Genomic DNA, 26,029 nt, shown 5'->3' with positions numbered 1-26,029 from the left:
GCTGCAGCACCTGCCGCCGCAGAGCATGGAAGAGTACCACCTCGGCGAGCTGGTTGAGCCCATGGTAAGTTTGCAGTGAAGAGTGTTGTAAAATCATGATACATCGTGTTCGGAATCGAGAATTTTTTTTTTACCAAAACTGACATGTTGAGTTGACGTGCCATTTTAATTCTGTGTTTGTTATGTAGGTCTGGGTGTATGCAGAGGATGTGTATAGATTTGTCCCATCTATTGTGTGGGATAAATTTGCGACTGTCTTCCCCAGAGTCTGGACTGCCTCTGCTTTCAAGGGTGCCTTTGGAGAGACAATGTACATTCCCAACATAAAGCGACATTTAGAAAATAACTTGAAGTGGTTAGAAGTTATGGCGAGTGAAGGACCTAAATTTAAGGAAGGATTTCAAGGCCTTGTTATAACAGGATGGCAACGGTAAGGAATGTTTTATTTTTTTAAATCACTTGAATCTTTGACAGTATCATAGGATCTTGTTCTAAAATTGTTACTTTTGTTGAATTTCCAGGTATGATCACTTTGCTGTTCTATGTGAACTGCTACCTGCAGCGATTCCTTCGCTTGCGGTCAATCTGCTAACAGTATCACATGGATACATTAATCCATCTCTCAAAGGGAAACTCAGCACTGCATTAGGGTGCAGTATGAGCAATGGCGATGGATCAATGTCAGGAAGAAGCGATACTGGAACCAATACTGATCAAATGTTCCTTAGTCTTAATTCAGATCCTTTCTTGTGGGATATGTTTAACCGGTGTAACTTTCCCGGTGTCCCCTTCTTCCGTCTCACCTATCGACTCCACAATGTTCAAAGGGAAGTGCGGGACTTCCTCCATTCTGTCACAAAAGCCAAAGGTACTGCAAATTCATCCTGTGAACTTTGTTTCTCTGTTGTAATGTGTTGTCTGCGTAATGATAATTATTTTAAACTTTAAACTGTTTGTTTTTGCAGGTTGGATGACTGACTTTAATGTAAGACGCAACTTTTCAAGTCCGTTACGTGTTGACGAGCTCATGATGGAACAGCCCCGAGTATATCACTCATTAGTTTCAGTTGCTCACTCTGCAAATGATGCATTAAAGGATGTGTTTGATGCTCATACTATTGCTGAATGGGTGGAGCAAAGACTTTATCCAGATATCAAAAAACTAGAAAGGCTAGCCCAAGAAGCTACGGCTCTAAAGGGTAGAAAAGTGTGGCCAAGAAGACCACTAGCCCCACTTTCAGAACTTCGCAGATTTGGAGTTGCCCTGCCAGACAGTGAAAAAACAGAGACCATAACAGATAGCCCACATTCACCATGACTGCGAAAATTATAATCCTCTGGATTTAATGATCACATGAGGGTCTTTTCCCTTGCATTGTGTTTTAAATGCTTAGAGAGACCAACAAATTGTCACTACAGCATGAAAAGTCAATGCAATATTTTTTGAAGTGACTCTGAAGGTTTTAAAATGACAAATTATTTATTATTTGAAAGTGTATTATACCCATACTTTAGTAGATCATTTCTTTGTAGTATTTATTTGTGGCAGACTTCATTCTATTGAATGACAGAACCTCTTATTTGTAGTTTTTTTCTTCTTTTTTAAAAAAAGAATAATAATTGTACCTGCTGTTTGGCTTTTTTAAGCCAGCTTATAAGTGGCTTGTCGACTTTTGACTTTCTTTCAGTATCTAAAGACACAATCAAATGATAAGCTATTTTGATGAAGTGAGGACATTTCTGCATTTGACATATTATTGGAAGATCTTTGTTCACTGATTTTATCGAATTGAGTTGTCGTCAAAAAATTTTAGATGGTGGGTCATTCATTGTCTTGGAATATAATCTAATCTACTAGGTCTGTATGTATATCTCAGAAGAGTGATAAGGGTTGCCTGAGAACATCAAGAATGTACCGAAATAGCTTGCAGAGGGAAAAGCTAGTTATTTTGTGGGAGCATTGAGTTTTGCCCCAGGAGTTAAAATGACTGCTTTTGAAAATGGTTATCGACATCTCACCTTAAGCCATTCAACATGCAGAGGGTGTAAATTGGCACCTTTAGACTGAGAAAATAGATGTGGTTAGTCATTTGGTTCAATTTTCTGTGCCAAATGCACTCTACCTTTAATATGTGTGTAAACATATTAACTAAATAGTCAGCAATGCCAATCATTGATATATAATTATCATTGTGGTCTCTCCTTTACTCTGTTGCACTTTCATTTTTCAAATTTTAAGATTTTTTAAATGAGTGATATTGTAATCTTGTTTTCTGAGAGAGGGTCCAAAATACTTAAGTCATTGGCTATTTGTGTCAAAGGAATTTTCTTTTATACTTTTGTGTCTTTCTATTCCCATTATTGCCTTAGATCAAATTTTGTATTCACACGATTTTCTTCTATGGAAATTAGGTTTTGACATATTAATGTTTCATGTATTCTCTATTCCCTGTGGCTACTAGACATACTGTAGTCAAGGATTGAACAACGGAAAACCTTTTGAATTGTTTATGTTAGGGAACTTGAGAGATTGCTTTCTGTGATTTTGTTTTCAATCTGCACAACAATTTTTTAAATGATTTATTACTGCCCAACTTTTCTGTTTCCTTGTAAATTTAGAAAGTTTTTTTTATGCAACAATCTTTGAGCTTATTATTACAGATCTTATGTAAATCAGCATATTACAGTTCATATGTTAATCACTCATCTTTAACTGTCATCTTTTTGGTGGAAATGTTCTCCCTGAAAACCTGTAAGAAAACAGTTTCTTTCCCAGAAAAACAGTGTTTTTAAATCAATAGACTTGATTCAGAATTTTCCTTGGTTTGAAAGGGTTTTTGCTGGCATTCTTCTAAACATCCAATACAGTAATTAAAACTTAGTGAGGTTGTTGATTTTCTTGCTCATGATTAGTTTCATATAAGGCATCCTTCAAAAGCTAATTCAGTTGGGGAGTGTAATTAAGTAACAGTGCTGGAATCCATTGGATACTTAGTGTCATTGCATATAGGTGGTGTTTCTCATTCTGTATTGCACTTCAGCATTTAATACACCGCTAGTCATTTCAATTTTGTAATTATTTTTATTTTCGTTGTTTTTCCTGGTCTCTCTCAAAAACGAAGTCCAAGTATATTTCAAACAACCCAAATTTCAATATCTGTTCATCGTTTCAGGAGATCGATAATAGTTCACTGTAGTATAGTGTTAACCTTTGTACGACTTTTTTTTCTTATTATTTCATAATCAATTTGCGCTATGTACAGTTCTTTAGGCCAGTATTTTTACTTTTTCTCCATTGGTCCTTATCTATTTAGGGCTCCCAGTTTATTACAATGACTGTAAGTAATAATTTTGAAAATCTGTGCTAGAAGCACCATGTCATTTATTGTGATAAAACAGTATATTACTTTCATGTGTCTTGAGTTTTGTTATTATTTATCAACCATATGTTTATTTCAGTTGTGAGTTTTCCTTATTTACTTACTGTACCTGCTATATTCTTCTTTTGCCTCCTTTGTGTTATATTTACTACTGTTCTGATTTTGACAAATCTCATTATTCTTCTTTCTTCTGTATTGTTCATAGGCACATAATACTTATACTTTTGTGGAACACTTCCCTTAAGAATTATTTATTTGCTGGTTTTATTTGATTGTAGAACTTTTATTCAGTATTAGGTTTTCCTGTGTGCTTGTAAGTGATACTTGAGAATGGTATATTCCATCAGCCTCCCTGTTACCACTGTTGACATTTGGACAATTTGGATGTTAGTGGACTGTATTATCAGAATATTTAGTTTGCTTTTTGTATTATGAAAAAATTGTAATAATTGTCAACGAACCTGATAAGAAGCCAGGCTTCTTTAGAAGCACATAGACAAAATGTCTCAACATCCCTGGATTATGTGATAATACTGCATTGTACTTGATAGGTTCTGTGATGAATCTCCAGGTGATTTTATTTCTGTTTAATTTTCCGTAGAGAATTATTTCTTGCTGTTGTTTTACTGTCCCAAAGTCAAGAAATCTTTCTCTTTTTAAGAAAAAAATATATTTATGAGATTAATTACTATTTAAAAAATGGTATGGTTTGTGGTCAAGTGTGTGCCGTATGAGTATTTGTTTAGTATGATGTGTATGTGAAAGAGGTGTGAATGTGTACAGGTTTATGAATAATATTGTGTGGAGGTGGACTGTTGTTACCTTTGAGGCTTTATAGGTTGTTAATAGAGCAGTTGCCATCCATGTTGTGGACAATTGTTTTAAATGTTTGTAATTGTTTTAGGAGCATGAAGAGATCTGAATAATTTCAGTTGTTCAAGACTCTCTTGTAAAAACGAAAGAAAAAAAATAAATGCAACTACTTTTCATTTTGTTCATTTCAGTTCTATTTTCCCCTTTACCGCTGATAGATTTCAAACAGCTTACCCTGACCTATATCTGGTGACACCATGTTCCTCTGGCCAGCGGACTTTGGTCATCCCCCGCACCCTCATGAATCATGAAATAGCTCACTCGGTCGCGAGTCCTTGGTCACACCCTCGAGGCCATGTCCGTCCGGCTAGAGTCTGTTATGGTCACCGTCACCATGCCTGTTCCATGACATGACAAGATTATCTCGGTGCGGCGAGGGTGGATAAGGTGCAAGAGCGCGTCTTTTGCGTGTGATAGGGCAACGTGCGGCCGCACGCGCGTGTACACTCCCCCACGGAAGCCGAGGGGGGGGGGGCTATGCGAAATTAAAGCCCGCCTCGAGGCCCCGACACGATGCCCGACACCCGACATTCGCGATCTTCCTTCCTCATCGAGAACTGGGAAGTGGAGAGGGAGTACCCACTTCCCGTTTCACGTACGTTCCCTCACCACACCAGTATCATTGACGAATGACCTGGTTCATTTGGACCATGCGCGTGCGTAGGCTTAAGTTCAGAGTGTGTTTGTCATGTTTGTTTTTTTCATTCAACATCTCTACCCAGTCTCCCTCCCCTCCCCGCCTTCCCTCTTCCCTTGTGGGGAAGGAAGGGGTGAGTGGAGTGTCTTGTCCGTCCAAACCTGCGCACTGCGTTGAGCTGCTTTGTTTTCCCGTGATGCTCTGCAGCAAACAGCTGTACTGTCCGAGTGAAGCACATCGTGCAATGGACTTATCTGATGTTTTAGCAACATTTTAAAGGTGTGTAGTCTTACAAATTGGGTGGAATGTAGTGCGTTTTGGTCGAATCAATCCTTTGATTACTGAATCATGAAAGATTGTGGCTGCGTCGTCTGCTTCCGTCAACACGAAGTTGGGTTTCCTTTGTTCAGGGTCAATGTTATTGTTTTGATTCGCTCTTTAAAGACATCCGAAATTTTGTTGTGACAAAATGATGGTCGTTTTTGTGGATTTTAACGGTATTCCAATGTTGCATAGTTCTTAGTAACCTATTTCAAGAGAATTTTCATGTGCGCAGTTTCTTTCTGACCGTAGTAGGTTAACTTCCTTCTCCATTATTTTTGTTTTGCTGTTATTTGTTTGATTGGAGCATTCGCAGCAGCATCGTTTTCATTCTTCCTCTCATATGCAGGGTTAAAACTTGTGAAACATACTCCTTTTCTCTTGAAAGCAAACAAATGATTTTGTTAAAAAAAATATGAAGTATTTTTAGTGTGATACACCATTGAGTGTGAAATTTTAATGATGACAACAATATTAACTGATGTTACATTTTACTTTCTGGATAGTAAAGGTTGACCTTTGTCATGTTCAATTTAAAAAAATTGGGAATATTGACGTTCTTTTGATGATTTAGTCTTCCCAACTGAGGAATTTATTAGTAATTTATTCACATAAGGGTGTAAGGTCCTTGTTTTCTTGGAATAGACCTTTTCGACCACAATTTGGCAACTACGTAAATCTTTAGTGAAATTGTAACTGGGGCAAAATTTCTAAAAGCAAAACCACCTCACCCTGTTGAATTTTCTAAGGATTCCGGTGATGGGTTATTGTTGACAAACATTCAAAATATGGTTTATCTCAAGTATTAAATTCTGCTTGCAACATTGTCATGTTGTGGCGAAAAGGTCTATAGTTTGGAGAAACATCTAACATGCAATGAATTTAAATGAGTTTGCTTCTTCTGTATTAGAAGTTGCACAAAAGTAAAACTATTATTGGCAATTTTTCCTAGTTATTCCCTCTTGTTCAGGCTTCACTCTCTGTGTAGCTGACCTTTGTACATAAAATTCCCTTTTCAATTGGAGACTAATATACCTATTTGTTCTTTACATTTTACAATGGTACAGCTGCATTGCTCACATTTTAACTTGTTTTCATTAAAAAGGGAACCGTTCTGATTTCCTTTATACCTGCTGACTGTGTTTCACAATTATATATCTTCGACGGTTTTGTCATTCTCATAAATTGGACTGTTTAGTTATTTCAGATTGCGCACTTATTCGTAAACGAAACAATACCATAAGTTTGCATTTTGCATGTACTTTCAGAGTCTATATTTTCTTATCTTTTTGAATATTTGAAAGTTTAAAGTGGTTTTTTTTAGAGGTCTTTGATTTCGTTGAATTTGCGTGTTTGCAAATTTAAGAATTTGTTTACATCCTTTTAAATAGCCTGTTCAGCCTGGACCTGTACCAACTGTTGAAGTACAACGAGGGACGTTTTGGAAACTACACATCTCAGCAAAATAGACGTTTGTTTTGCGCACACTTTTTAAAATACGTATTCACTGAAAATTTATTGCGTAATTTTTATCATGTATTTTCCTAGACATGTTGCAATCTTGTGTGTTAAATTACGGGGGTTGGCAACGGAACGGAGTCCCCTGGCCGAGCGTCTGCTAGGTGGAGGTGTTTTCGTGTTGTCGTGCTTCAGAGAGGACTGCATTCCACTGATCGTTCTTTTATTTAATTCAAAATGTGATTTGTTTGATTCGAACATGAATTGATAACTCGCGGAGGTAAGAGGTAAGACATTGATGCTACGACGCGACGTCGAGTCCGTCGTAGATGGTAGAGTTCGGATGGTTCGGATCAACGACCTCCCCCCCCCCCCCCCCCCCCCCCCCCAAACACACACACTGATCGATGTTGGTAATCAAAACAAAGTGTTTTTGCGCTGAGAAACTAGAGCTCCCTAACATCACCGGTGTTTGTAACTAGGATGTTTCACTTTAGTAGGAGAAAGATGTCTGTCCTGTATTGTGTAAAGTCTAAATTGTGATTTATCTTCAGGCTTCAGAGTATGTTGGTTTATTCATTTTGCAAGATTTTATTTAAATTTTCACTTTACCGCAGAAACAGTGTAGAAAAAAAATGACAAATACTTCAGTACGTTTTTTATAATTTTAGTTATTAATTTTCCTGTGTCTTCCTGCTCTATGATTTCAGGTGGACACTGCTGTACAGGTGTCTACCACCAAATCCTCTTATCACTGATGTTCTCAGTTTGACAAATCTCCTTCGGGAGAATAGGGTGGGCAAAATGTTGTACATTTTCCATGTTGACACGGGATCAATGATGACCTTTGAGATGAACTTGGCTCTAGAGAGGTAGCATATTCTTAAGAATGCATTTGCTCATTTTGACTTTTATTTTGTCTGTGGTTTTGTGATTAGTGATTTGTATGTTTCGATTGACAGTGTCGCTCATCTCAAAGAAGTCATTGAAAGAGCCTGCCGCATTCCTCCAGAGAAACAAGTTCTCCTTGTAAGTGGTGGCCTAAGTTTAGAGCCAACTGCAAGAGTATGTTCCTATTCTGCTGGAACAGATACAAACCCTATCTTCCTCTTCAGTAAATGCTCGATTGAGAGTGTCAGCCCACCCTCTCCCAGCATAGACTATGGATCAGGTGAGTTTCTCCACAATCTCCTTTCTCACTGCCTCTATCTCTCAAAATGTCTCAACAACGTGAACCTTCTTTTTTTTTTTTAAGATATGGATCTTAAGGAACAGGTTGATGCTTCACTCAGCATGCCAGCTTCATACAACACTGTGGTTGTGAGGTCTCAACTGGCTCAACAATATTGTGAGCTAGCAAGGGACCAGACACGTATTTGTGAGCGACTTGTTCATGACCAACATTTGCAACAGCAGGGTAAAATTATACATACTTGTTCAAAAAGATAACTTCTCTATAATTGCTTGAAAACTAATTATTTATTTATTTTAATCTATCTATTAAGGTTGGGCAGCAGTTGTGGCAAATTTGGAAGATAGTGTATCAGTCTTTCGTACTCAGGGTGATGCTTTCGAACAAAGCTATCAGCAACATTTGGAATCACGAAGTCAATATATGCAGCTCTTGGAAAAGTATATTAAAAACAGCATTTAAGAACCTAGCACTTCAATCCTATTTCGTGTACTTAAAAATTTTCTCTTTGCAGTTTTAATGAAGTTCTTAACACACTCTCCAAAATTCCAATCTTGCCTGGCCTACTGGCTACTGCAGTAGAAAGTATGCAAGCAGGTGATTCAAAGTCTAAAGATGTAGATATTGCTGAAGAACTGCCCCAAGCTGAGAATATCTCCTCTAGCATGTCAGCAGCAGCAACCAGTGATGAAAATGAATCAATGGCAGTATCTAAGAAAAGCAATAGCAGCAATGGTGAGGATTGGCAAAGACAAAGAGAGGAGAAGGCTGTGACTCTTCTCCAGTGGATATCAACCAAAGACAATCAGAGCACTTTAGAGCAAATGGTGGATCAATGTGCAAGGGGTTTGGAACAGGTAAACTTTGTGATCCATGTTACATATTTAATCTAATATTTTTGTCTTTTGTTTAAAATTATTACTCATCGCCACTCTTTTGACAGCTGGATGAACGTGTCTTGGATAGTCTGAGAGCTGAAGTGCAAAGTGCTCTTGAAGCAGCTACGAAAGTGGACATGAAGGAAATAAAGGGACTTGAAGAACGTTTATATGGCTTAGAACAGCTTATGTTTGAAAGCAAGCGGATAGTTCAGGAACAATCTGATCTTGCAATGGTGAGTAATAATTATTATTTCCTTTATATTATTGTTGATTGAACTTCTTCTCTCAAGGGTTTTGTCTCCTGCCAGGCCTTCCAGTCCAATCAAAATCGTGCCAATAACCTTGGAGATGCATCTATTCTTCCTGATTTGTGTGCATCCCACCGTAGGCAATTACATGTAATGTCTCAGAACCATACCAGATTAAGGGACATACGAAAACGTTGCAATAGAGCTAAAGAAGAACTTTCTGTTAACCTGTATCACAGGTTGAGGTAGGTTTGCTTGCTTGGAAACACTTTGTGTGCGACAGGTCCACAATGTGAACCTGTTACATGGGTTTTAGGTCCCCTCTGCAGTTTATGAATAATTTTGCAGATTAGTTTATGTTTTCTATTTATTTATTTATTTTTTTAAATCTTGTTATAGATGGATCATGTATGTGGAGAACCGCATGTGTGATGTTGCAAGCAAATTAATGATTTATCATGAGAACTTGAAGAGGCTAAAAAGACATTTAGAAGTAGTTCGTCAAATACAAATGGCTCCCGAAATGTATGTGTGTGCTGTTGGTGAAGTTGTGCGAAGGCGCACTTTCTCCCAAGCATTTCTTGCCTGGGCCGGAGAGTTAGCTTCACAATTACAAGCTGTACATTCTGAAGAGTCATCAAGACGCAGAGATTTTCAGTCAAAGTTTGAAGGACATTTTTTAAATACTTTGTTCCCTGGTATGGAAGATTGTCCTCCTCCTTTTGCCACTCAGGCTCCTACTCCTTTTGACTCCATGTTACCCAAGGTAAAATTCAGTAATTGATTTTGACATTATGTGTGACATTACAATTATTATTATTTATTTTTTTATCAATAATAAATTATAAAGACCCTTAAAGTGCTCTTGGCTACAAAATAAAGGGTAGCTTACTCAATAATCTGGTGTGCCCATAAAATTCACTTATAATAGAAGATAAATGACTGTATTTTAATGTTAAACTTAACTGTTTTTCTAGTTGAGCAGGGAGGATGTAGATAAGTTGAAGATTGACGTTCCAAATTTAGCAATGTCTTTGACTGTTCCTGAACCCAGTCAACTAGCCAATCTTTTCCTCAAGTCTGTCCTCAGAACACAAAATTCGCTGGAAAAAGAAAATGCCGCTATTGAGAAGCGTTTGGTGTGTATTCTCTATTTACTTTTGTGCATGCTACATATAAAATGAATGAATTACCAGTTACTAGAAGTTATCATCCTTGAAATAATTTCCTCACTGTTTCTAAAGGTTACTGCTGTATCAAAGGCGAATTTAGAGGATGCAGTTTCCACTGCGCAAGGTGGCATTGAAACTGAAACTTCTCGAGCTCCTGGAGAAAGTCCTAAATCTTTACCTTTAAAAGATGATAGGTAAGCCATGAATATGTTTTTTTAGAAATGATTATTTTTTGCAATACTTGATATGTGTAAAATTTCTGTTTCCACTCATGTTGCAGGGACTCTGAAACTGATACTGAGGAGTTTGAGAAAGTTGGTCAGAGTCCAGACAGTGAACGTACAGCTGGAACTGCTGCTACAACATGTGAGGTTGGTGTTCAGAGCGTGTGCTATCAGGATGTGGGCATTCAGTGCAGTGCTCAACGCATACCTCTACAGTCACGTTCCAGTGCGCGTTCTGGAGACAGCTTTTCACTGTCAATGGAAAGGGATGTTTGTGAAATCCACAAAGTTAGCCTGGTGGAGGTGGCAATACAGTTTGATGGAGAATCAGAGGCTTTAGTGTTGTGCGGCAGTGAAAGTCCGAGTGATGTACCTACACCATCCACTAGTTCGTCGCTCTTTCCAGCTACTGATTCTGGAATACAATGTGATACATTAGTGGGAAGTTGTCTTCGGACTTCTTCTTCTTTCTCTCATGGGGCATCAGATGTTGCTATTCAAGTATCCTCTCTTGAAGCCCCTGCTTCCCCCTTACCGCGGATCATTTCTGTGGACTCACAGTGTGAGCTTTCTTCCTCACCCACTATGGATGTTGGAATCCAGTGTACCTCACCTTCATATGCGACATCTTCATTCTTTGTTGATCGGTCATGGCCTCTCCGTGGCCCTCGCTTTCATTCTGGTAGCGACGTGCGCATTGATGTTGCTACTCAGTGTTCATCACCGGGTCTTTCATCTCCAACACAGTCCCATGCTCAGCAGCATGTTGGAAATGAATTCACAGCCACTGAATTCTATATGGATGAATCCATGCCATCAAGCTTTACTGAAAGCAACAGTATGAAAAGTCATAATGTTTCTGATATGGACAAACACATTCAGGATTCCCAGACTTTGGTGCGGCTACTTCAGGTATCCTTGTAGCTAGCTGAGCACTGATGTAGCATTTTTATTTTTTATTCTCTTTTTTATCTTACTAAATTTTGGTAATTGGTTTTGCCACACTGCTTAGTTTGCTTCTTTCCCCTTCTGTATATGCTGTCTCAATTTTCTGTACAAAAACAAATTAGTGTCTTGTTTTTGCTCTTTTTAGACTTGCCAGTGAATTAGGTGCCTTAAGAATTTTATTTATGATTTGTTATTTTAGCAGCTTGTTGTACAGTTCCAACACAGTTTGAATTCTGATGTAGTACTTTGTCTTTTTCTATACTTTTATTGAATGTTATCCTTCTTACTAATTCCTCCTTTTTTTTTTTTTTCAAATAAAATTTCAGGATAATTTGGGAAATGCTCAACTTCAAGTAGAAAGAGCAAAGGCTCAGTTAATCTCGGTAGAGAAGGTTGCTCTTGCCGCCACTGAAAGCTTAAGAGTAGAACTGGGGCAGATAAAAGGTCAAGTTGCTGTTGAAAGAGATGACTTTTTAAAACTACTGGATACATTCAGAGTTGCATGGGAACAGCTGCTTGCTGCTGGACATGTTGCTCAGTCTGCAGCCAACAATTTGGACTTAAAAGTTGAACTGGAGAGGGAGAGAAGAGCTTTGTCAGCAAAAGATGAAATAATTAGAACCCTCACACAGGTAAGACCATCTTCATTGGCTCGTATTCTTAAATTATTCCGTATCAGTTTTATTCTACTTTCAATTCCTATTATGTTTCTCTCCATATAGTCTGTTGAGGAGCGTACTGCCACTGTTGAACAGCTGGAAGCATCACTGCGTCAGCGATTGAAGGCTGAAGAGGAGCAAAGGGCGCAAGCTGAACAGCTGCAATGGTTTGAAGAAACAAAAAGTAGTGTAAGCAATCCGGATCAACAGCGATGTGCAGAACTTGAGCGTCGTTTGTTGGAATTGGAAAAGGATAGAGCTCATTATGAAGATTTACAGACCCGCCTAGACAGTATTAGTAAAGACACTGTTGATGACTTGAATCGAGCCTTAGAGGAGCAGAAAGCAGCACTGGAGGTGAGAGAGGCAAGATTTGTTTGTAGTGTTTCTCCTTTGTTCACAATTCTAGATTCTTTCTCTTCCTGTCACAGAACTTACATCAACAGAGAATGAAGCAGCTTCAGGACGAATATGATGTTGAAAAGTCTAGAGCCCTGAAAGAGTTATCAGATCAGTTATCTAGAGATCACCATTCACAATTGGAGGGTCTACGATCACGATTCCGTCTCATGGCTTGCACTTCAGAACGGTCTACTAGTGATAGTGGTCAAGAGAAGGCTGAGGTATCATTGGAACCTTACGTACCAGAAATATATATTTTCTTGTTTATTTTCAATCAAAGCCACTTACTAATCTGGACTTATTTGTTTAGCAGATTGTTAGAAACACAAAACCTGAAGTAGACTTAGAAACTTTGGTGAGAGAAAAAGAAGCAGCAATTCAGGCAGCTGTACAAGAAACAGAAAAGAGAATGCAAAGTGAATGGGAATCAAAATTACAACAGGAGCTAAGAAATGTTAGGCTCAAAATGGAGGCTGAAAAACAGGTAAAGATCTGAATGGAAAATCTAAAAGTTAGGAAAAAAGCTGATTGTTAGCAGCTTTTGATTATTTTTAATTTTTTTACAAATTTTTTCAAGGTGTGGTTCAATGAAGCTTTGCGAAGAGTGAGTGGAGACAGAGAGCGTCAACTCCAAGCTCTTTGGGCTAGAGAGGCCACTTTGAAAGAAGAATGCCAAAAGCATAGAGAGACAATCCGTAGAATAACAGAAGATGCTAGTACTTCCTCAGGGTTTGTTTTATTTTTTCACCACTTAGAAAATTTGAACTTGTCTGTATTATTGCAATATAATTGGTTTTGATTTATTTTGACAGGAATCCTGAGAGCAATGGAGCACTCTGGCAGCATCAGGCCAGAATAAGTCAGTTAGAAGCTGAGTTAGCTCTGGCAAGAAATCAAATTAGTGCAATGGGAACCTCAGTTGCTGTTGTTGCTTCGTAAGCATACATTAGATTTATAAAACTAATTATACCACAGTTCTTATTCCTCACCAAATTAATAAACATCATCCGACACCTTACCTTTTAAATTTCTTTGTCTACATAGGGAGAATGTTACAAGCCGTGACGCTGCTACCAGTCCTGAGCCTCTCAGTCTAAAGAAAAATTTAACTTGTAGCGCCAACAATTTGTTGCAGCAAGGGAAAATTAGTATTTTAACGTAAGTGCAGTTTGTTGCCTATTGTTATCTGTATATCTTCAGTATCTTGGTGAAAGTATCTAAAATTGATTGTGTTTCTGCAGGTGTGTGCCTGGTGATATTGTGCTAGTTGTGTGGAATGACACTCACCAGAATTATGTCATTTTACAAGAGTCAAGTACACTCTTTTTTGTGAACTCTGATTCACTTGAATCACTGGGGCTCTCTCTCCAAGCAGGTTAGTGCTTATGTTGTGTGCTATAAAATTATGTAGGTGACATATTGGTAACGCTCCTCTTTTGAATCTACAGAGAGTGGGAAACGAAAACCCTACAGCACAGCTGAAGTAGTTGAAAAAGAATATTGCCATGCCAGAAAGGTGAGGGCTTATTTGAATGGGTTTTTTTCTTTGTGTATTTCCATTTCATTTATCACTTCAAATGTACTTATCTTTTCTCCTTTAGTCTGAAAATCGTTATCACGTCCCAAAGGGTACAAAGTTTTATCGAGTTAAAGTCCGCTCACTGCATGAGGATAGTCTCATGATGAAAAGCAGTTACCGTCCTAAAGCTCAACAACAGTTACAACAGCATGCTCAACCACAAGCTGAAGAGTTAAAGAAAGTAGAGATCAGCTTTGCAAATGGTATGTATACAAATTTAATTACGTTGCATTTTCTTCAAGAATTTAGTGATGTGTAGTTTAATATTAAATAGAGTTGACCCTGCACACCTATTATTTGTTTCAGAGTCTGAAGCTGTTTCACTGCCATGTGCTGCATCCGGTCCTCTTAGTGGTAGCAGTGCAAGTAGTTTGCCAGAAATGGGGGTTACTGATGCATCACAATGACATGTGATTATGAAATTACAGCTATTCCCTCCCTCTGAAGATACATCATCCTACCTCATATGTCATAAGGGAACTAAGCTTTTGTTGATGGTTGGTTTGGGAAACTTTTTAGAATTGGATGGAATTAATGAATATGGCTGTGAAGAGGTGAAACGATTGTTAGAGAATTTACAGATGTGACTTTGTGATACTTTTCTGGGAATCATTCAGCTTCTTTCCTATGAATTGTGTTATTAAAATTGTTAAAATAGCAAGGTGAGGTGATGTGATTATGAAAATGTATTTAGTTGAATTTAATATTACATATCTAGATTTCATAGTTTTGACTCCACTTTTTATTTAAGATGAGTAAAAATTTATCTAAGATACTTTTTAAAGAAATAAAAAAATTCTGTTCTCAATCTCTGACTTCAAAAGACTTAAGTGTCACTTTTTATTATGTAAGGCAGCCAACATGGCATTTATTTTGACTCCCGGATCAATATTTGTTGAAAGTAATCATGTGGTGCCATTCTAATAAAGCTGTTGGCTTAGCAGACTTTGTGTTTGAATTTATTTTCATCTATGACGAACATATAGTCTTTAGTTTCCTCTCATTATTATAATATTCATAGCTATTTAACATGCACCTTCTTCAAATCTGATTAACACTGTTTTTTCCTTACTCCATTATTATCACTAAAAAAAATAAAAAAATAACCAAGCTACTGGTAGTAACCAATTAATTTATGGCTTTGTGAATATGTTGTGAATCAAAGGAAACTGGATGTAAGGGGATTAGAGAATGCCAGACTGGCTTTCAATCAAATTAACCATATTAGGATAGTTTTATATCTTGTATAAAATATTTTATATACATAATGTATAGCGTAGCTCTAGCTTGATACTAGACTTCTCTCCCTTTCATTCTCTTGATCTTAGAGTGGCGTGGGATACTTTTGTGAAAGTTAAATTTGTTGCCAACAGACTTAATTAGCATTGCCTTGATTTGGCCAGTGAATTTAGAAGTTATGTCCAAAGCATTGAAAGTATGGTATGTAATTATGTTTTCCACTAGCTAAATATCAAATTTTGTTTTGATTTGTTTTCTAGTAGTTTCACAGTAGGTAAAAATATTTAACTTAAAATATGAAATGTAATCAAACTGAGGCTGTGTATTAGTTTGTAATGACATGTTTGGCATAAAGTTTTGCCAGGCTGGGAGAGTGCATGGTTTAAGTAAGTGACATGCCTCTTCATATTGGTTGTATGTGTTTCTATAAGCAACTCTGTCTATTTCCACACAATCTCAACAAATATTAATAGTTTCATTTTCAAAAGAAATGTCCTGTTAGCAAGCAGTTTTTACTCAAGTTGATGGATGTCAACATTCTGTTAGTAAACTATGACACCAAAATAATTTTTCAATTTTTTTTTCTGTTTTGTATATGGTTGACTAATTTTTATTTTTTGGGGAAGACTTGATTCACCGACATGCTGTGAAATATAAAATGAAAGCTACTGCCAATTTTGCTTTTGCTCTTTTGATGTCCTTACTAATATTTTGTTCTTCTGTGGCAACTCTTATCTCTACAATTATGTGACCAGCCAAAGAATGCTCCTAGGTCCCCCATAAGAGCCTATGCTACGCTAGAGGCATTTCAGCTGAGGCATGCTGTTCTGGGTTGGTCTGCCGAACTGTGCAAGATTAAAACAACCTGAGAATTAGTCAGTTCAAGGACAGTGTCCTTGCCTTACCTCACAACACTAAACTCATCCAAATGCTCTTTACAAAAAATTGACTAAAAATTTAAGCAGCATTTACAATACTGATAATTTGTGTGATGCCACATACTCGAATTCATGCTTGGATTAAAGTACATAATATTTATCGAAGTACCAAAGTTCCTTAGGAACATTGTGCACGAAACATCTTTGGGCAATGCGATCAAGCTAATGAAGAGTTAAATGCAACCCTAATGGGTCAATGCAATATATGTAACAGAATTTTGATTATCATCGCTTTTAAGAGGTTGGCTTTGCTTCCTCTAAATCCATTTTAAAAATTGTGATATTTACTAATGGGAGCACTTATTGTCTACTAGCACTTAAGAATGTGGCAAGACATGTTACATGTTTTGAGAGATGAGTTTTCAGTTGCCTGAATACAAAATTTGAAATTTCCCTGGTTAGGTTGCCATCGTCAAATATTAATACTACTTTTACTAACTTCCGTGAGAAAGTTAGTTCAATTTGACAGGACAATTTCAGTTGTAATGAGCAGGCATAATAAAGTTAAGGTAGTACTGAAACTTTCTGCTTATCAATACCACAATCAGTCCAAGACTGAAGAGTAAGAACAGGTAAGAATTTAAACCAAACACAGATTGGGAAAAGGACAGTTTATTTAGTTCTACTTCTTCTTGGAAACTCCCACAGTTCGTCCACGGCGTCCAGTTGTCTTGGTATGTTGACCACGCACGCGGAGGCTGTAATGAAACAGTAATACATGAGACAAAGCTTCAAAGTATGCAGCACCTAGGAAATGCACCAGAATGCAATGATAAATAGCCCAATTTCAGCAAACAAATCCGACACTCAAATCAGCAAAAGAATGCTCCTGGAAATGCAAGGGCAGTTATGGGCATCTAGGAAGGCCGAGAAGCATTCTTTGACTGATCAGACTAAGTAAAGCAGAATGAAAGTTAATATGGAGTGGGCAAGATTTTTAAGTACTCACCCCCAGTAGTGCCTCATGCCTCTGTGGGCACGGATCTTCTTGAGCCTTTCCAAGTCGTCACGCAACTTAGAATCCAAATTGGAGGAAGTGAGCTGGTTGAATTTACCATCAACAATATCTTTTTGTCTGTTGAGGAACCAATCAGGGATCTTGTACTGCCTAGGGTTTGCCATGATTGTCACAATTTTCTCGACCTGTTCAATCAGATAAGTTAGCGAGCTGTTGAAAACACAGCAAGGGTAACATCAACAGGAAAACTCACCTCTTCCTCTGAGCATTCTCCTGCTCTCTTGTCGAGGTCAATGTCTGCTTTCTTGAGGACGATGTTGGCATAACGGCGTCCGACACCCTTGATCGCCGTCATAGCGAACATAACTTTCCGTTTGCCATCGATGTTGGTTCCGAGGATACGGAGGATGTGTTGAAACTTTTCCGGTATGACCAGCGACTACAACAAAATAATAGAATAAGGTGTAAAGCGACAAGCCGGCAAAAATGTTCAGTTTCCACCAATTAAAATAAAACGGTGTTGCATAAATGATACAAGGCAAAATACAAGGTGTATTGAGCCTCCAACACAAACGCAATTAATTTGGCACAAGCTACCAGATCGCCAACACACTAGTGAAGTGATCTGTTGATTGTGCTAAGAAAAGTAATGTTAACATAAACGTTCGATGTCATAGCGGGCAGAAAGGTGAGAACACTTTGGAAACGACTGGATTCACATTAAGTAACGAAATAATGCAAGAAGCACTAAAATGTCAGTAAAAAGTCATGCCTGTCCATCGCCGCTGGACAGACAGGTTAGAATTGTTATGATTGCAAGTACAACGCCTATTGCAGAAACTAAAAGAGGCTTATGAAGCTAGTTGACGCCAAATTTCACACGAAACAAATTGCAGTACAAAATATATCCAGGACTCGGAGGATTACTTGGATTTCAAGTCAATTTTCTCACTCACCATCTTGCCGGAGAAAACGGACAACGATGAAAGAATCAAGATCGTTGTTTCCGCTGGTTGTATGGTGTGCTTTGCTTACCGGAAATACTCCACCTGAGTGCGTTCCTGTTCTTCTTGAATTTTGTAGCTATGAGATATGCAGGTAACGAAAACCCTAATTTATAAATTTCAGACATATTCTCCTGTCATAACATACAAGTTATAGGTTTTGTTTTTTTATTTTATAACAAAATTACAGCCAAAAGTTTGTTTTATACGCTGGCTTTGCTGAAGTTTAGGATACACAATTTATCAACATCAATTTTTCATACTGCGCGTCTGCTGCTGTTGGTGGTTGTGTGTGTGTGTTGGTGTTGGTGTTGCGGTGCACAACAAATGTAAATTTACCGGTTTCATACGAATTTCTGCCGTCGTGTGACGTTAATAATGTCGTTCAGAGAAATGAAGAGAAAGGGTGACGAGTTGAGTCTCGTTCCCTCCGCGAAAAAGACTAGAAATGAAGTAGTTGCGATTCACAGCAGAGAGAAAAGTGTAGTTCAAGTTCCTCGGACGTCCAACCTACAAGCTCCCATTATGCTGCTGGAGGGTCAACAAGGAGATATTTACAGCATTAAGTTCCATCCCGAGGGATCATACCTGGCTTCTGCTGGCTTTGACAGACAGATCTACATATGGAATGTTTATGGAGACTGTGAAAATGTTTCGCTAATGAGTGGTCACAGTGGTGCCATTATGGAGCTACATTTTTCCACCGATGGCAACACAATTGTCACAGGGAGCACTGACACTTCTATAGGGCTTTGGGATCTTGAATCAGGATCCCGTATTAAAAGACTGAAGGGTCATACCAGCTTTGTAAATTCATGTAATGTATCCAGAAGAGGGCTACTGCAGATCTGCAGTGGTTCAGATGACTGCTTAGTTCGAGTATGGGATCCTCGTAAGAAAAATGTTTCAGTTTCTTTGAACAGTACCTATCCAGTCACATCTGTGTCATTCAACGATACAGCAGAGCAGGTACGATCTGTTCCTTTTGTTGTACAGGAGGCAATTCAGCCTCATTAAAGATATTCAAAGTACACTTTCTTAATATTGTTTTGATTTTATTTTGTAGGTTTTCTCTGGAGGGATTGATAATGACATTAAAGTGTGGGATCTCCGTAAAAACAGTGTTTTGTACAATCTTAAGGGTCATGCTGACACTATCACAGGAATGTCGCTTTCCCCCGATGGCTCATATCTGCTTTCCAATTCCATGGATAACACAGTAAGTTTTTTATTTTACACTTCCAGGTTATTCAATATTTATGGAACATTTATAACAGCTCTATCCTTTGCCATTCCAGCTACGTATTTGGGATGTACGCCCCTTCGCACCTCAAGAGCGCTGTGTCAAAATCATTACAGGTCATCAGCACAACTTTGAAAAAAATCTTCTCGGTTGTGCTTGGTCCACTGATGGTTCTAAAATATCTTCTGGGTCGGCTGATCGATATGTTTATGTATGGGACACAACCTCTAGGCGTATATTGTATAAGCTGCCTGGTCACAATGGCTCAGTTAATGATGTTGCTTTTCATCCTAAAGAACCCATTATTGCTTCGGGTTCTAGTGATAAAACAATCTATCTAGGGGAAATTGAATAAAAATGATATTTGGATATTGTATATTTTGAAGTATTTTATAATTGTACAGTTTTTGGTCTTTTGTTTTTAGTGTTGAGATATTCCATCTAAACGAAAATCAATCATGTGGTAGCTGTGAATTTTTCTCAACAATTATGCCAAATACAAGGTCTTATAGTGGTCTTATCATTAAAATCTATCCGATTTGTGGGTCCCACGCCAAGCAAAACTTCCCTAAGACAGTGAGTGTCGTGAATATGAATTTTTCATACTCGTGTTAGTAGTGCAAAATGACGCCGGTAGATGGCAACAGTAAGCGAAAACAAACGTGCATGCCGAGAGCAGAAGTCGACGAGTGATAAGTGGTGATATGCTTTAACTTCAAGAAAAAGATGCAAATATTCGAAACCTGAATCCTGTAATTGAACTCTGATTTGTGTTGAGCCCACTTGGCCTGATAGTTTCCTTTAAATTCGTACAATTGTTTAGTTTTTGCTGTTGATATTGTAGAGGTTAAGGTGTGCCATGTTTCGAACTTCTGTTGTCAAAACATGTCGAGGTATTGTCCGGAGATGTTCCGGTACATTCTTAAATCAAACAAATCGACCACCTTCGATTTCAATTTGCTGTGGAAGACCTGAAACCGTTTTCATCCCATCGTGTCAACTTCACGTTAGTTTTGTATTTAGTCAGTCTGAGGATCAAGCTCAAGGCAAAAAGCCAGATGCTAGTAGCAAAAGTCACTCTCCTGTAGCCATAGGACAAGCCAGTAGAAAAATGCACTTGATGTACACTTGCAAAGTTTGTCAGAAAAGAAACCATCATGTAATATCTCGAGTAGCCTACACGAAGGGTGTTGTTATTGTTGAGTGCGAAGGATGTAACAATAACCATCTCATTGCAGACAACCTTGGTTGGTTTTCAGACCTTGATGGAAAAAGAAATATTGAAGAGATTCTAGCTGAAAAAGGAGAGACTGTTAAAAGAATTGTTGATAGTGGAGGGTTTTTTGAGAATACTACTAGTTCCGAAGACAATGAAAACACTGTATTGCTGCCTAAACATGATAGCTCGTCATAATTTGGTTCCTTAATATCTTGTAATATACTGTGTTCTGGAATTTTGTCAAGCAGAGAAAAAAGTTGCTTTTGTTCAAGTAAGGTAAATACTTTTACAGTCCTTGAACATTTTGTATTTAAGTGATGTCTCTTGATGCAACTGGGAATAACTGCAAGAATGAGGTCGAAATGAAATAAATTATTTTCAGTCAATCTACAATAACTCTATATTTTCTTTCACAAATTCTATATAATGTAACATAATATATAATATGTATATATCCATATAACTAAACTTTGGCTCCATATTCATCACAGCTAAAATATTTAAAACAAAGTAATCATTTGGGAACAGGAGTTGGTCATGAAAACTAAGTATGTCAGCTATAACATTTACACTCACTAAGTACATTTTACAAAATATTAATAACATCTATACTTATCAGCAAATAGTGCCTCACTGCTTGCTTAACTTGCTTTTGTCACCTGCATGCATAGTATTCAGGATTAGCAACAAGCAAGTCGTATCAGACATTTGTCTTAAAGTGCGCACATGAATGTACTTGAACATTATCCTTATTTGAACAGTTAATTAAACATATATAATATTAATGAGATAGGAATAGATCTTTTTAAACCCATAATGGCACAGTAAACATTAGAGTGACCCGCTAGTGATGATTCAGCAGAGCCTCTTTATTAATTGTCCACTTCACATCAAAGACCTTCTGAACAGGGTGGTGGAAACCCTCTCCTCGAGTCTCGGCGCAGAATTTAAGTACCCTAGTAGCGTTAAGTATAAATGGGCAAAATGGGTCCCACATTTATAGCGCATTTGCGCGCATGGAATCCTCACTTCACGCACGACTGGGGACTATTACAAGCGCATTTTGATGTGCATCACCAGACCTGCGCTACTAGTGTCATGGGGAGTGGTCGCAGGCTGAGGGCGCGCTCCTAGTGCGCCGCGTGCTGCTGTGGATGGTGGTGTTGGTGGTGGTGGTGATGCAGGCCCGCCAGCACGCTCGGGTCGTAGCTGTGGTAGTAGGAGCGGTGGAGCTGCTGGCTCGACGTCGAAGAGGAGGCGCTGGGTCCCCCCAGGCCGCCGCCGTGGCCGTGCGGGACCATGCCGTGCTCGTGCTTGACGAGGCCGTCCAGGGCGTCGAGGCCGCGGGCGTCGAGGCCACTGCCGTACAGCTTGACCGCCGCCACGGCGTACAGGGACTTGATGTCCGCGCCCAGACCGCCGCCGCCGAGACCGCCGCCGACCGGGCCCAGAGAGAGGCCGCCGCCCCCGACTGGAGAGCTGCCCCCGAGGAGTGCGTCGCCATGGCAGCCCAGCATCATGTCACTGTGGAAGAGGGAAAGGAGCAAGGCGTAAGTACAACGTAAACATAAACTGCATACTGCATGGATGGGGAAGCTATCTGCTTTTGGCCAACTCTAGCGCCGTGGACGTCGGCAACCCAACCGACACTCGTGCGTACCCGGCAGGCTATGTCGTGTTGGGTGGGCGCTCCCCACTCCCGGCTTCTTCCCCACTTCACCCTCATTCTCTCCCCCATTCCCTCATTTCTGCCTTTGCTCCCTCTTCAATCCTCATCTGCCTCCCACTCCCCCCTCTCCCCCCCCCTCTTTCTTCCTCTCTCTCTCTCTCTCCGGCGTACTCTCTCACACTCGCTGCCGTCGAAATTTGAGACGCGCCTGTCCCAGCTTTGTCATTGGCTTTGGAGGGTCCCTCTAGGGCTCCCCCTCTCTCACTCCCCTCACTCCAGCTCCCCCCCCCCCTCACACAGGATGCTGCTCCTTTCTTGCCCCCTCCCCTCCCCTTTCCCCCCCACCTCCAACCTCCTGCCCCGCTCGTCGAGCAGAGCAGCAAAATAACTCCTGTAATCCTCTATTCATCATTGTGATCAAAGAATGAGGAGACTGCTTGGCGCGGCGCTGCAGGCAGGAGGGCTCGCGCCGACTGCTCCTGCCGCCGCCGACCCGACCGCTGCCGCGACTATACGCAATGAGAGCGACAGTAGTGCTGCAGTGTCGCGAGGAGGGCGTCTCGACAAATATGGCGCGAATCGTACTATACACCTGAGAGACGCGTTCGCGACGTTAACGCAACCCTTTCCCCCGTTAGCTCTAAGGCCGCCCAACTTGTCGAGTGATGAGGGATGTTTCTCGTTCGTGTGACCGCGGCGGTCACGGCCCCCGCTTTCCGCTCTCAAGGCTCCCAGTGTTGCAGCCGCGGCCGCCACGCGTGGTAATCGCGCCGCGCGAATCACAATGGTCGATTGAGTTGTAAAGCAAGGGCGCCGCGTACGCGCCTTGGACATGACACGCCGCTCAGTCGGAGAAATGTCGAGAAAGAGGGCCAATTGTCTTGGAAATTTTATAGTCATTAACAAACCCAAGGTCGCTAGGACTAGAGAAATTTTCTATCAACTTTGCGATTTTTATTTTAGGAAATTGATGGGAAAGCCAAAAGTCAGACCCCGGGGAGTTTAGACCGTTCCGCATGCAGCTGTGCGGGGGGCTTGCCGACCGTACCTCACCACCACGGCTCCTGACCGTCCCTCGCGGGTAGGCAACGCATCCACACGCCTGGATGCGGTACAGTATAAACTAGATTGTGGTCAGGGCTCTGTGCGGGACATAATCCTGTGTAGTAAGGGAATCAATGACCCGCCTGCCAAGAGTTCGCGCCGAAGGGTCCCCCACTTCCAAAATAGGTGTCCAACGAGTTGCCGAGTTGCCGCGAGTAGGGCGCGAGTTGGGATCAATTTTTAGAGAGTTTTGGGCGATTTTAACGCGAGTTTTCGCGAGTTTTCGCGATTTGAACGCGAGTTAGACGCGAGTTGGGCACGGGCAAGTGTACAACGAGTTGGTGAGTGGGGGACTCCTCGGTTCGCGTTTACGCCCGCGTGACCCATGCTTCACCGAGCGTGGCGCGAGAGCGCGAGTTCGCCACTGAATTTACGTGAATTTCGCTTTGAAACAAAAATGATTTAACAAGGCCTCGAATATATCCACACACAGCTGTCGTTTGGGGGAGGGGGGGCTTTCCACTAATAGTCGTCATTTATTTGTGGTCACGGGTCAAGGGAAGAAAGAGGGTTATTTATTGAGGTGATAGAAACTTAGACATGCAACATGCTCTGAAGAATTAGGAAAATATTACATCACCATGCAATCAAAACAGTGTCAGAACAGATGTCTAGATACCGTATAATACTTAATAAGATACTGCATGCAGAAGAATTATGCGTGCTGTGCAAGCGCAAGCTCTATCAGAAGCACACCAAAGAATGCCGATTCGGAATTAAACTTGGGGATATGAATTTGATGCATTTTTTGGTTTTTAGTGTGCTTGATGATGTCATTGTGAAATTTAGACGCCGTTCACCCCCTGTCGTCAAATTAAAAGCAATTTTCGTATATACTCTCAGATTTGCTGTACGAAATAATTACTACACCCCTACACCGACATAAACGTGCTCTCCCTTTCTGCAAGCGCAATGCATTTTCATTGAAGGGAGAACATTAAAAATCGAGAGCACTTCTATCTAGCCGAATTCACAGGGTGTGGCAATAAACGTGTTCAGTCCCGATAAAAAGATTTTGTTCCTGGAGCGTCCAAATGCTTAGTACTGCAGATAAATAGTTTTTCAGTGCAATCACGTTTTTTCGCCACCCTCCACCCACCCGAAGTCAGTTAAACGCTAAACCCATGCCATTCAGCTTAAATTTTAAGGGGGAAAATCTAAGTAAAATATCTCGTGTCGGGGTGATGGGGACACGAGTCTTCGCAGCTGCACGACTCTGCTGCAGCGAGATCTGCCAGTCCGGCCTCCAGAAGTTTCACGAGGCCGTTCGTCTGCGTCGTAGGGGATGTCTGTCTGAGGTCATCCTTCTCCATCCGTAGGTCGTCAGTCAGCGTTGTCGAGAGTGCCCGACTTGGGTCCTTCGACCTCGCCTCTGACGTCGGAGTCTGTCTGAAGTCGTCCATGTCCGCGTGCGGGTGTGTGTGACCAAAGTCTTTCGTCGCCGTAGTGGAGAGTGTCTGACAAAAGTTCGTAGGCGTCGTTACAGAGGTCGGCGTCGTTGGGAGTGTCCTGGTGCTCGTAGAGGGCGTCGGACTGGTCTGCGGCTCGGGGTCACCGCGACACTCAGGGTGACGGCAAGCCGAGTCTGGGGCTGGGGCCGGGGCTGGGACCGGAGCTGGACTGAGTGGTGTTAAAGTCCAGGGTGGTAGATACGTCGTGGTCAAGGGACTGGGGGAGGCACTCGAACACGCTCCAGAGGACTCTGGACTGAAAGGCACCCTCCGCAACCAGGCTAAGCAGTCCGCGCACGAGCACTTACGAACTTTCGCCATGTAATCTGTGTACCTTCGGTGTTGCTGTGGCGTCCGGTCCCGCTGCCGACGGTTCTTGAACCAGTTGCTGACTTGGGTCAGGGTCAGGCTCGTCTTCTTGGCGAGGGTCTTCTTCTCGTCCGGGGTCGGGTAGCGGTTCTTGGCGTAGAAGTTCTTCAGAATTGTGCGCGATCGCTCCTTGAAGCAGTACACCGTCTCCTCGCCGTCCCATATGGTTTTGGGCAGCGGGTACTTCTTGCGTAGTCTGTATTTGTCGACTGCACCGAGCGGCCGCTGGCGCATCTTCTCTGCCTCCCTGTAGTGCGCCTTGTACCACATCTGGAGAAAAAAGAGCATTATGATTACAATGATGTTACACCAGGTGGCCGATTAACAGACGATTAACCCCGGTCACTTTTGTACGTGTATTGTTCCGTATGCAGGCGTTTGCCTATCATCGTCGCTGACCGCGGGCGGCGCCTGGCGGCCTCGACCGGATGGACAGGCAACCTGCCCACACGCCTGCATGCGATACAGCATAACTAAAAACGTGCGTGGGATTAATGCGCCACCTTGGCACAGCGTTCTGTTTCGTCGCGATAATGTAGTGCATCCAGAAAGCCCGTCCGTTTTTCTCTGATTCGTCCGGCAAATTATGGGAGCTCGGCGCCTGCGAACCTCAGGGTAGGCCACCCCGCAGTACACACATGCGATGCAAGCGAGATGTGGCCTATCTACGCGGGGCACTATGAGAGCTTGGCACGCACTGAACTTGTCAGTTTCGTAACGACGAATAACGGGCGCACTTTCTAGATGGCCCCTTCCCGCACGCATGCCTCGGCCAGAGACGACAGGCAACGCCTGCGCCTGCATGCCGTGTAAATCAGTACGAAATTTGGACAAGGCCGATTAGCCACCTGGTCGTCACAG

The 26,029-nt window shown here is 40.9% G+C and overlaps 6 protein-coding genes across 8 annotated transcripts; 4 read left to right on the top strand and 2 right to left on the bottom strand.

Annotated features, from left to right (window-relative positions):
• The first annotated feature begins 6 nt into the window (after positions 1-6).
• Positions 7-4,369, top strand: LOC127748693 (hexosaminidase D-like). The gene is made up of 4 exons (XM_052265237.1): positions 7-64; positions 189-430; positions 522-868; positions 966-4,369. The coding sequence occupies exons 1-4, from the start codon at positions 26-28 to the stop codon at positions 1,316-1,318; spliced, it is 981 nt and encodes a 326-aa protein (XP_052121197.1). The 5' UTR covers positions 7-25; the 3' UTR covers positions 1,319-4,369.
• A 384-nt stretch (positions 4,370-4,753) lies between these two features.
• Positions 4,754-15,888, top strand: LOC113214030 (RB1-inducible coiled-coil protein 1). 3 transcript variants are annotated; one of them, XM_052265215.1, is made up of 23 exons: positions 4,754-4,848; positions 7,380-7,541; positions 7,632-7,840; positions 7,925-8,086; positions 8,175-8,301; positions 8,376-8,718; positions 8,805-8,975; positions 9,051-9,235; positions 9,390-9,756; positions 9,968-10,129; positions 10,235-10,356; positions 10,443-10,533; positions 11,661-11,966; positions 12,057-12,350; positions 12,425-12,616; positions 12,706-12,879; positions 12,973-13,124; positions 13,208-13,330; positions 13,440-13,553; positions 13,637-13,770; positions 13,844-13,911; positions 13,997-14,177; positions 14,281-15,888. In XM_052265215.1, exons 2-23 carry the CDS (start codon positions 7,474-7,476, stop codon positions 14,379-14,381), a joined length of 3,846 nt encoding a protein of 1,281 aa, XP_052121175.1. In that variant the 5' UTR covers positions 4,754-4,848; positions 7,380-7,473; the 3' UTR covers positions 14,382-15,888. The 3 variants fall into 3 exon arrangements, with proteins under 3 accessions (XP_052121175.1, XP_052121171.1, XP_026289060.1); XM_052265211.1 differs by lacking the exon at positions 4,754-4,848 and adding an exon at positions 5,004-5,169 and having other exon boundaries at positions 12,709-12,879; XM_026433275.2 differs by lacking the exon at positions 4,754-4,848 and adding an exon at positions 5,004-5,169.
• Positions 15,889-16,747: 859 nt separating this feature from the next.
• Positions 16,748-18,215, bottom strand: LOC113214035 (40S ribosomal protein S18). Its single transcript, XM_026433279.2, has 4 exons — positions 18,066-18,215; positions 17,363-17,548; positions 17,101-17,294; positions 16,748-16,849 (listed from the first exon to the last, which is right to left on the bottom strand). Exons 1-4 carry the CDS (start codon positions 18,066-18,068, stop codon positions 16,774-16,776), a joined length of 459 nt encoding a protein of 152 aa, XP_026289064.1. The 5' UTR covers positions 18,069-18,215; the 3' UTR covers positions 16,748-16,773.
• A 176-nt stretch (positions 18,216-18,391) lies between these two features.
• On the top strand, positions 18,392-19,732 carry LOC113214033 (U5 small nuclear ribonucleoprotein 40 kDa protein). The gene is made up of 3 exons (XM_026433277.2): positions 18,392-19,082; positions 19,180-19,332; positions 19,412-19,732. The coding sequence occupies exons 1-3, from the start codon at positions 18,492-18,494 to the stop codon at positions 19,709-19,711; spliced, it is 1,044 nt and encodes a 347-aa protein (XP_026289062.1). The 5' UTR covers positions 18,392-18,491; the 3' UTR covers positions 19,712-19,732.
• Positions 19,733-20,031: 299 nt separating this feature from the next.
• Positions 20,032-20,971, top strand: LOC113214034 (DNL-type zinc finger protein). Its single transcript, XM_026433278.2, has one exon. The coding sequence runs from the start codon at positions 20,216-20,218 to the stop codon at positions 20,768-20,770; it is 555 nt and encodes a 184-aa protein (XP_026289063.2). The 5' UTR covers positions 20,032-20,215; the 3' UTR covers positions 20,771-20,971.
• Positions 20,951-25,438, bottom strand: LOC113214031 (homeobox protein six1b-like; the record flags this gene model as incomplete). The annotated part of the gene is given in 2 exon segments (XM_052265221.1): positions 20,951-22,099; positions 25,134-25,438. Coding segments are annotated over 2 exon segments (699 nt in total), but the record flags the coding sequence as incomplete, so codon positions are not given.
• Positions 25,439-26,029: the final 591 nt, after the last annotated feature.

Source organism: Frankliniella occidentalis, unplaced genomic scaffold (assembly GCF_000697945.3).
Source record: "Frankliniella occidentalis isolate FOCC.00 unplaced genomic scaffold, Focc_3.1 Scaffold2, whole genome shotgun sequence".
NCBI classification, from domain to species: Eukaryota; Metazoa; Arthropoda; class Insecta; order Thysanoptera; family Thripidae; genus Frankliniella; species Frankliniella occidentalis.
The sequence above is the reverse complement of the archived record's forward strand: the minus strand, read 5'-3'. Positions and strand labels throughout refer to the sequence as shown.

Coding starts and splice junctions, on each gene's coding strand:
- LOC127748693 (XM_052265237.1), top strand. CDS start 26: ATGGAAGAGTACCACCTCGGCGAGCTGGTTGAGCCCATG. Junction 65..188: donor GCGAGCTGGTTGAGCCCATG/GTAAGTTTGCAG, acceptor TTTGTTATGTAG/GTCTGGGTGTATGCAGAGGA. Junction 431..521: donor GTTATAACAGGATGGCAACG/GTAAGGAATGTT, acceptor TTGAATTTCCAG/GTATGATCACTTTGCTGTTC.
- LOC113214030 (XM_052265215.1), top strand. CDS start 7,474: ATGTTGTACATTTTCCATGTTGACACGGGATCAATGATGACCTTTGAG. Junction 10,357..10,442: donor TTACCTTTAAAAGATGATAG/GTAAGCCATGAA, acceptor CTCATGTTGCAG/GGACTCTGAAACTGATACTG. Junction 13,125..13,207: donor GATGCTAGTACTTCCTCAGG/GTTTGTTTTATT, acceptor TTATTTTGACAG/GAATCCTGAGAGCAATGGAG.
- LOC113214035 (XM_026433279.2), bottom strand. Junction 17,295..17,362: donor GAGAATGCTCAGAGGAAGAG/GTGAGTTTTCCT, acceptor CTGATTGAACAG/GTCGAGAAAATTGTGACAAT. Junction 16,850..17,100: donor GGCATGAGGCACTACTGGGG/GTGAGTACTTAA, acceptor GTTTCATTACAG/CCTCCGCGTGCGTGGTCAAC.
- LOC113214033 (XM_026433277.2), top strand. CDS start 18,492: ATGTCGTTCAGAGAAATGAAGAGAAAGGGTGACGAGTTGAGTCTCGTT. Junction 19,083..19,179: donor TCAACGATACAGCAGAGCAG/GTACGATCTGTT, acceptor TTTATTTTGTAG/GTTTTCTCTGGAGGGATTGA. Junction 19,333..19,411: donor CCAATTCCATGGATAACACA/GTAAGTTTTTTA, acceptor TTGCCATTCCAG/CTACGTATTTGGGATGTACG.
- LOC113214034 (XM_026433278.2), top strand. CDS start 20,216: ATGTTTCGAACTTCTGTTGTCAAAACATGTCGAGGTATTGTCCGGAGA.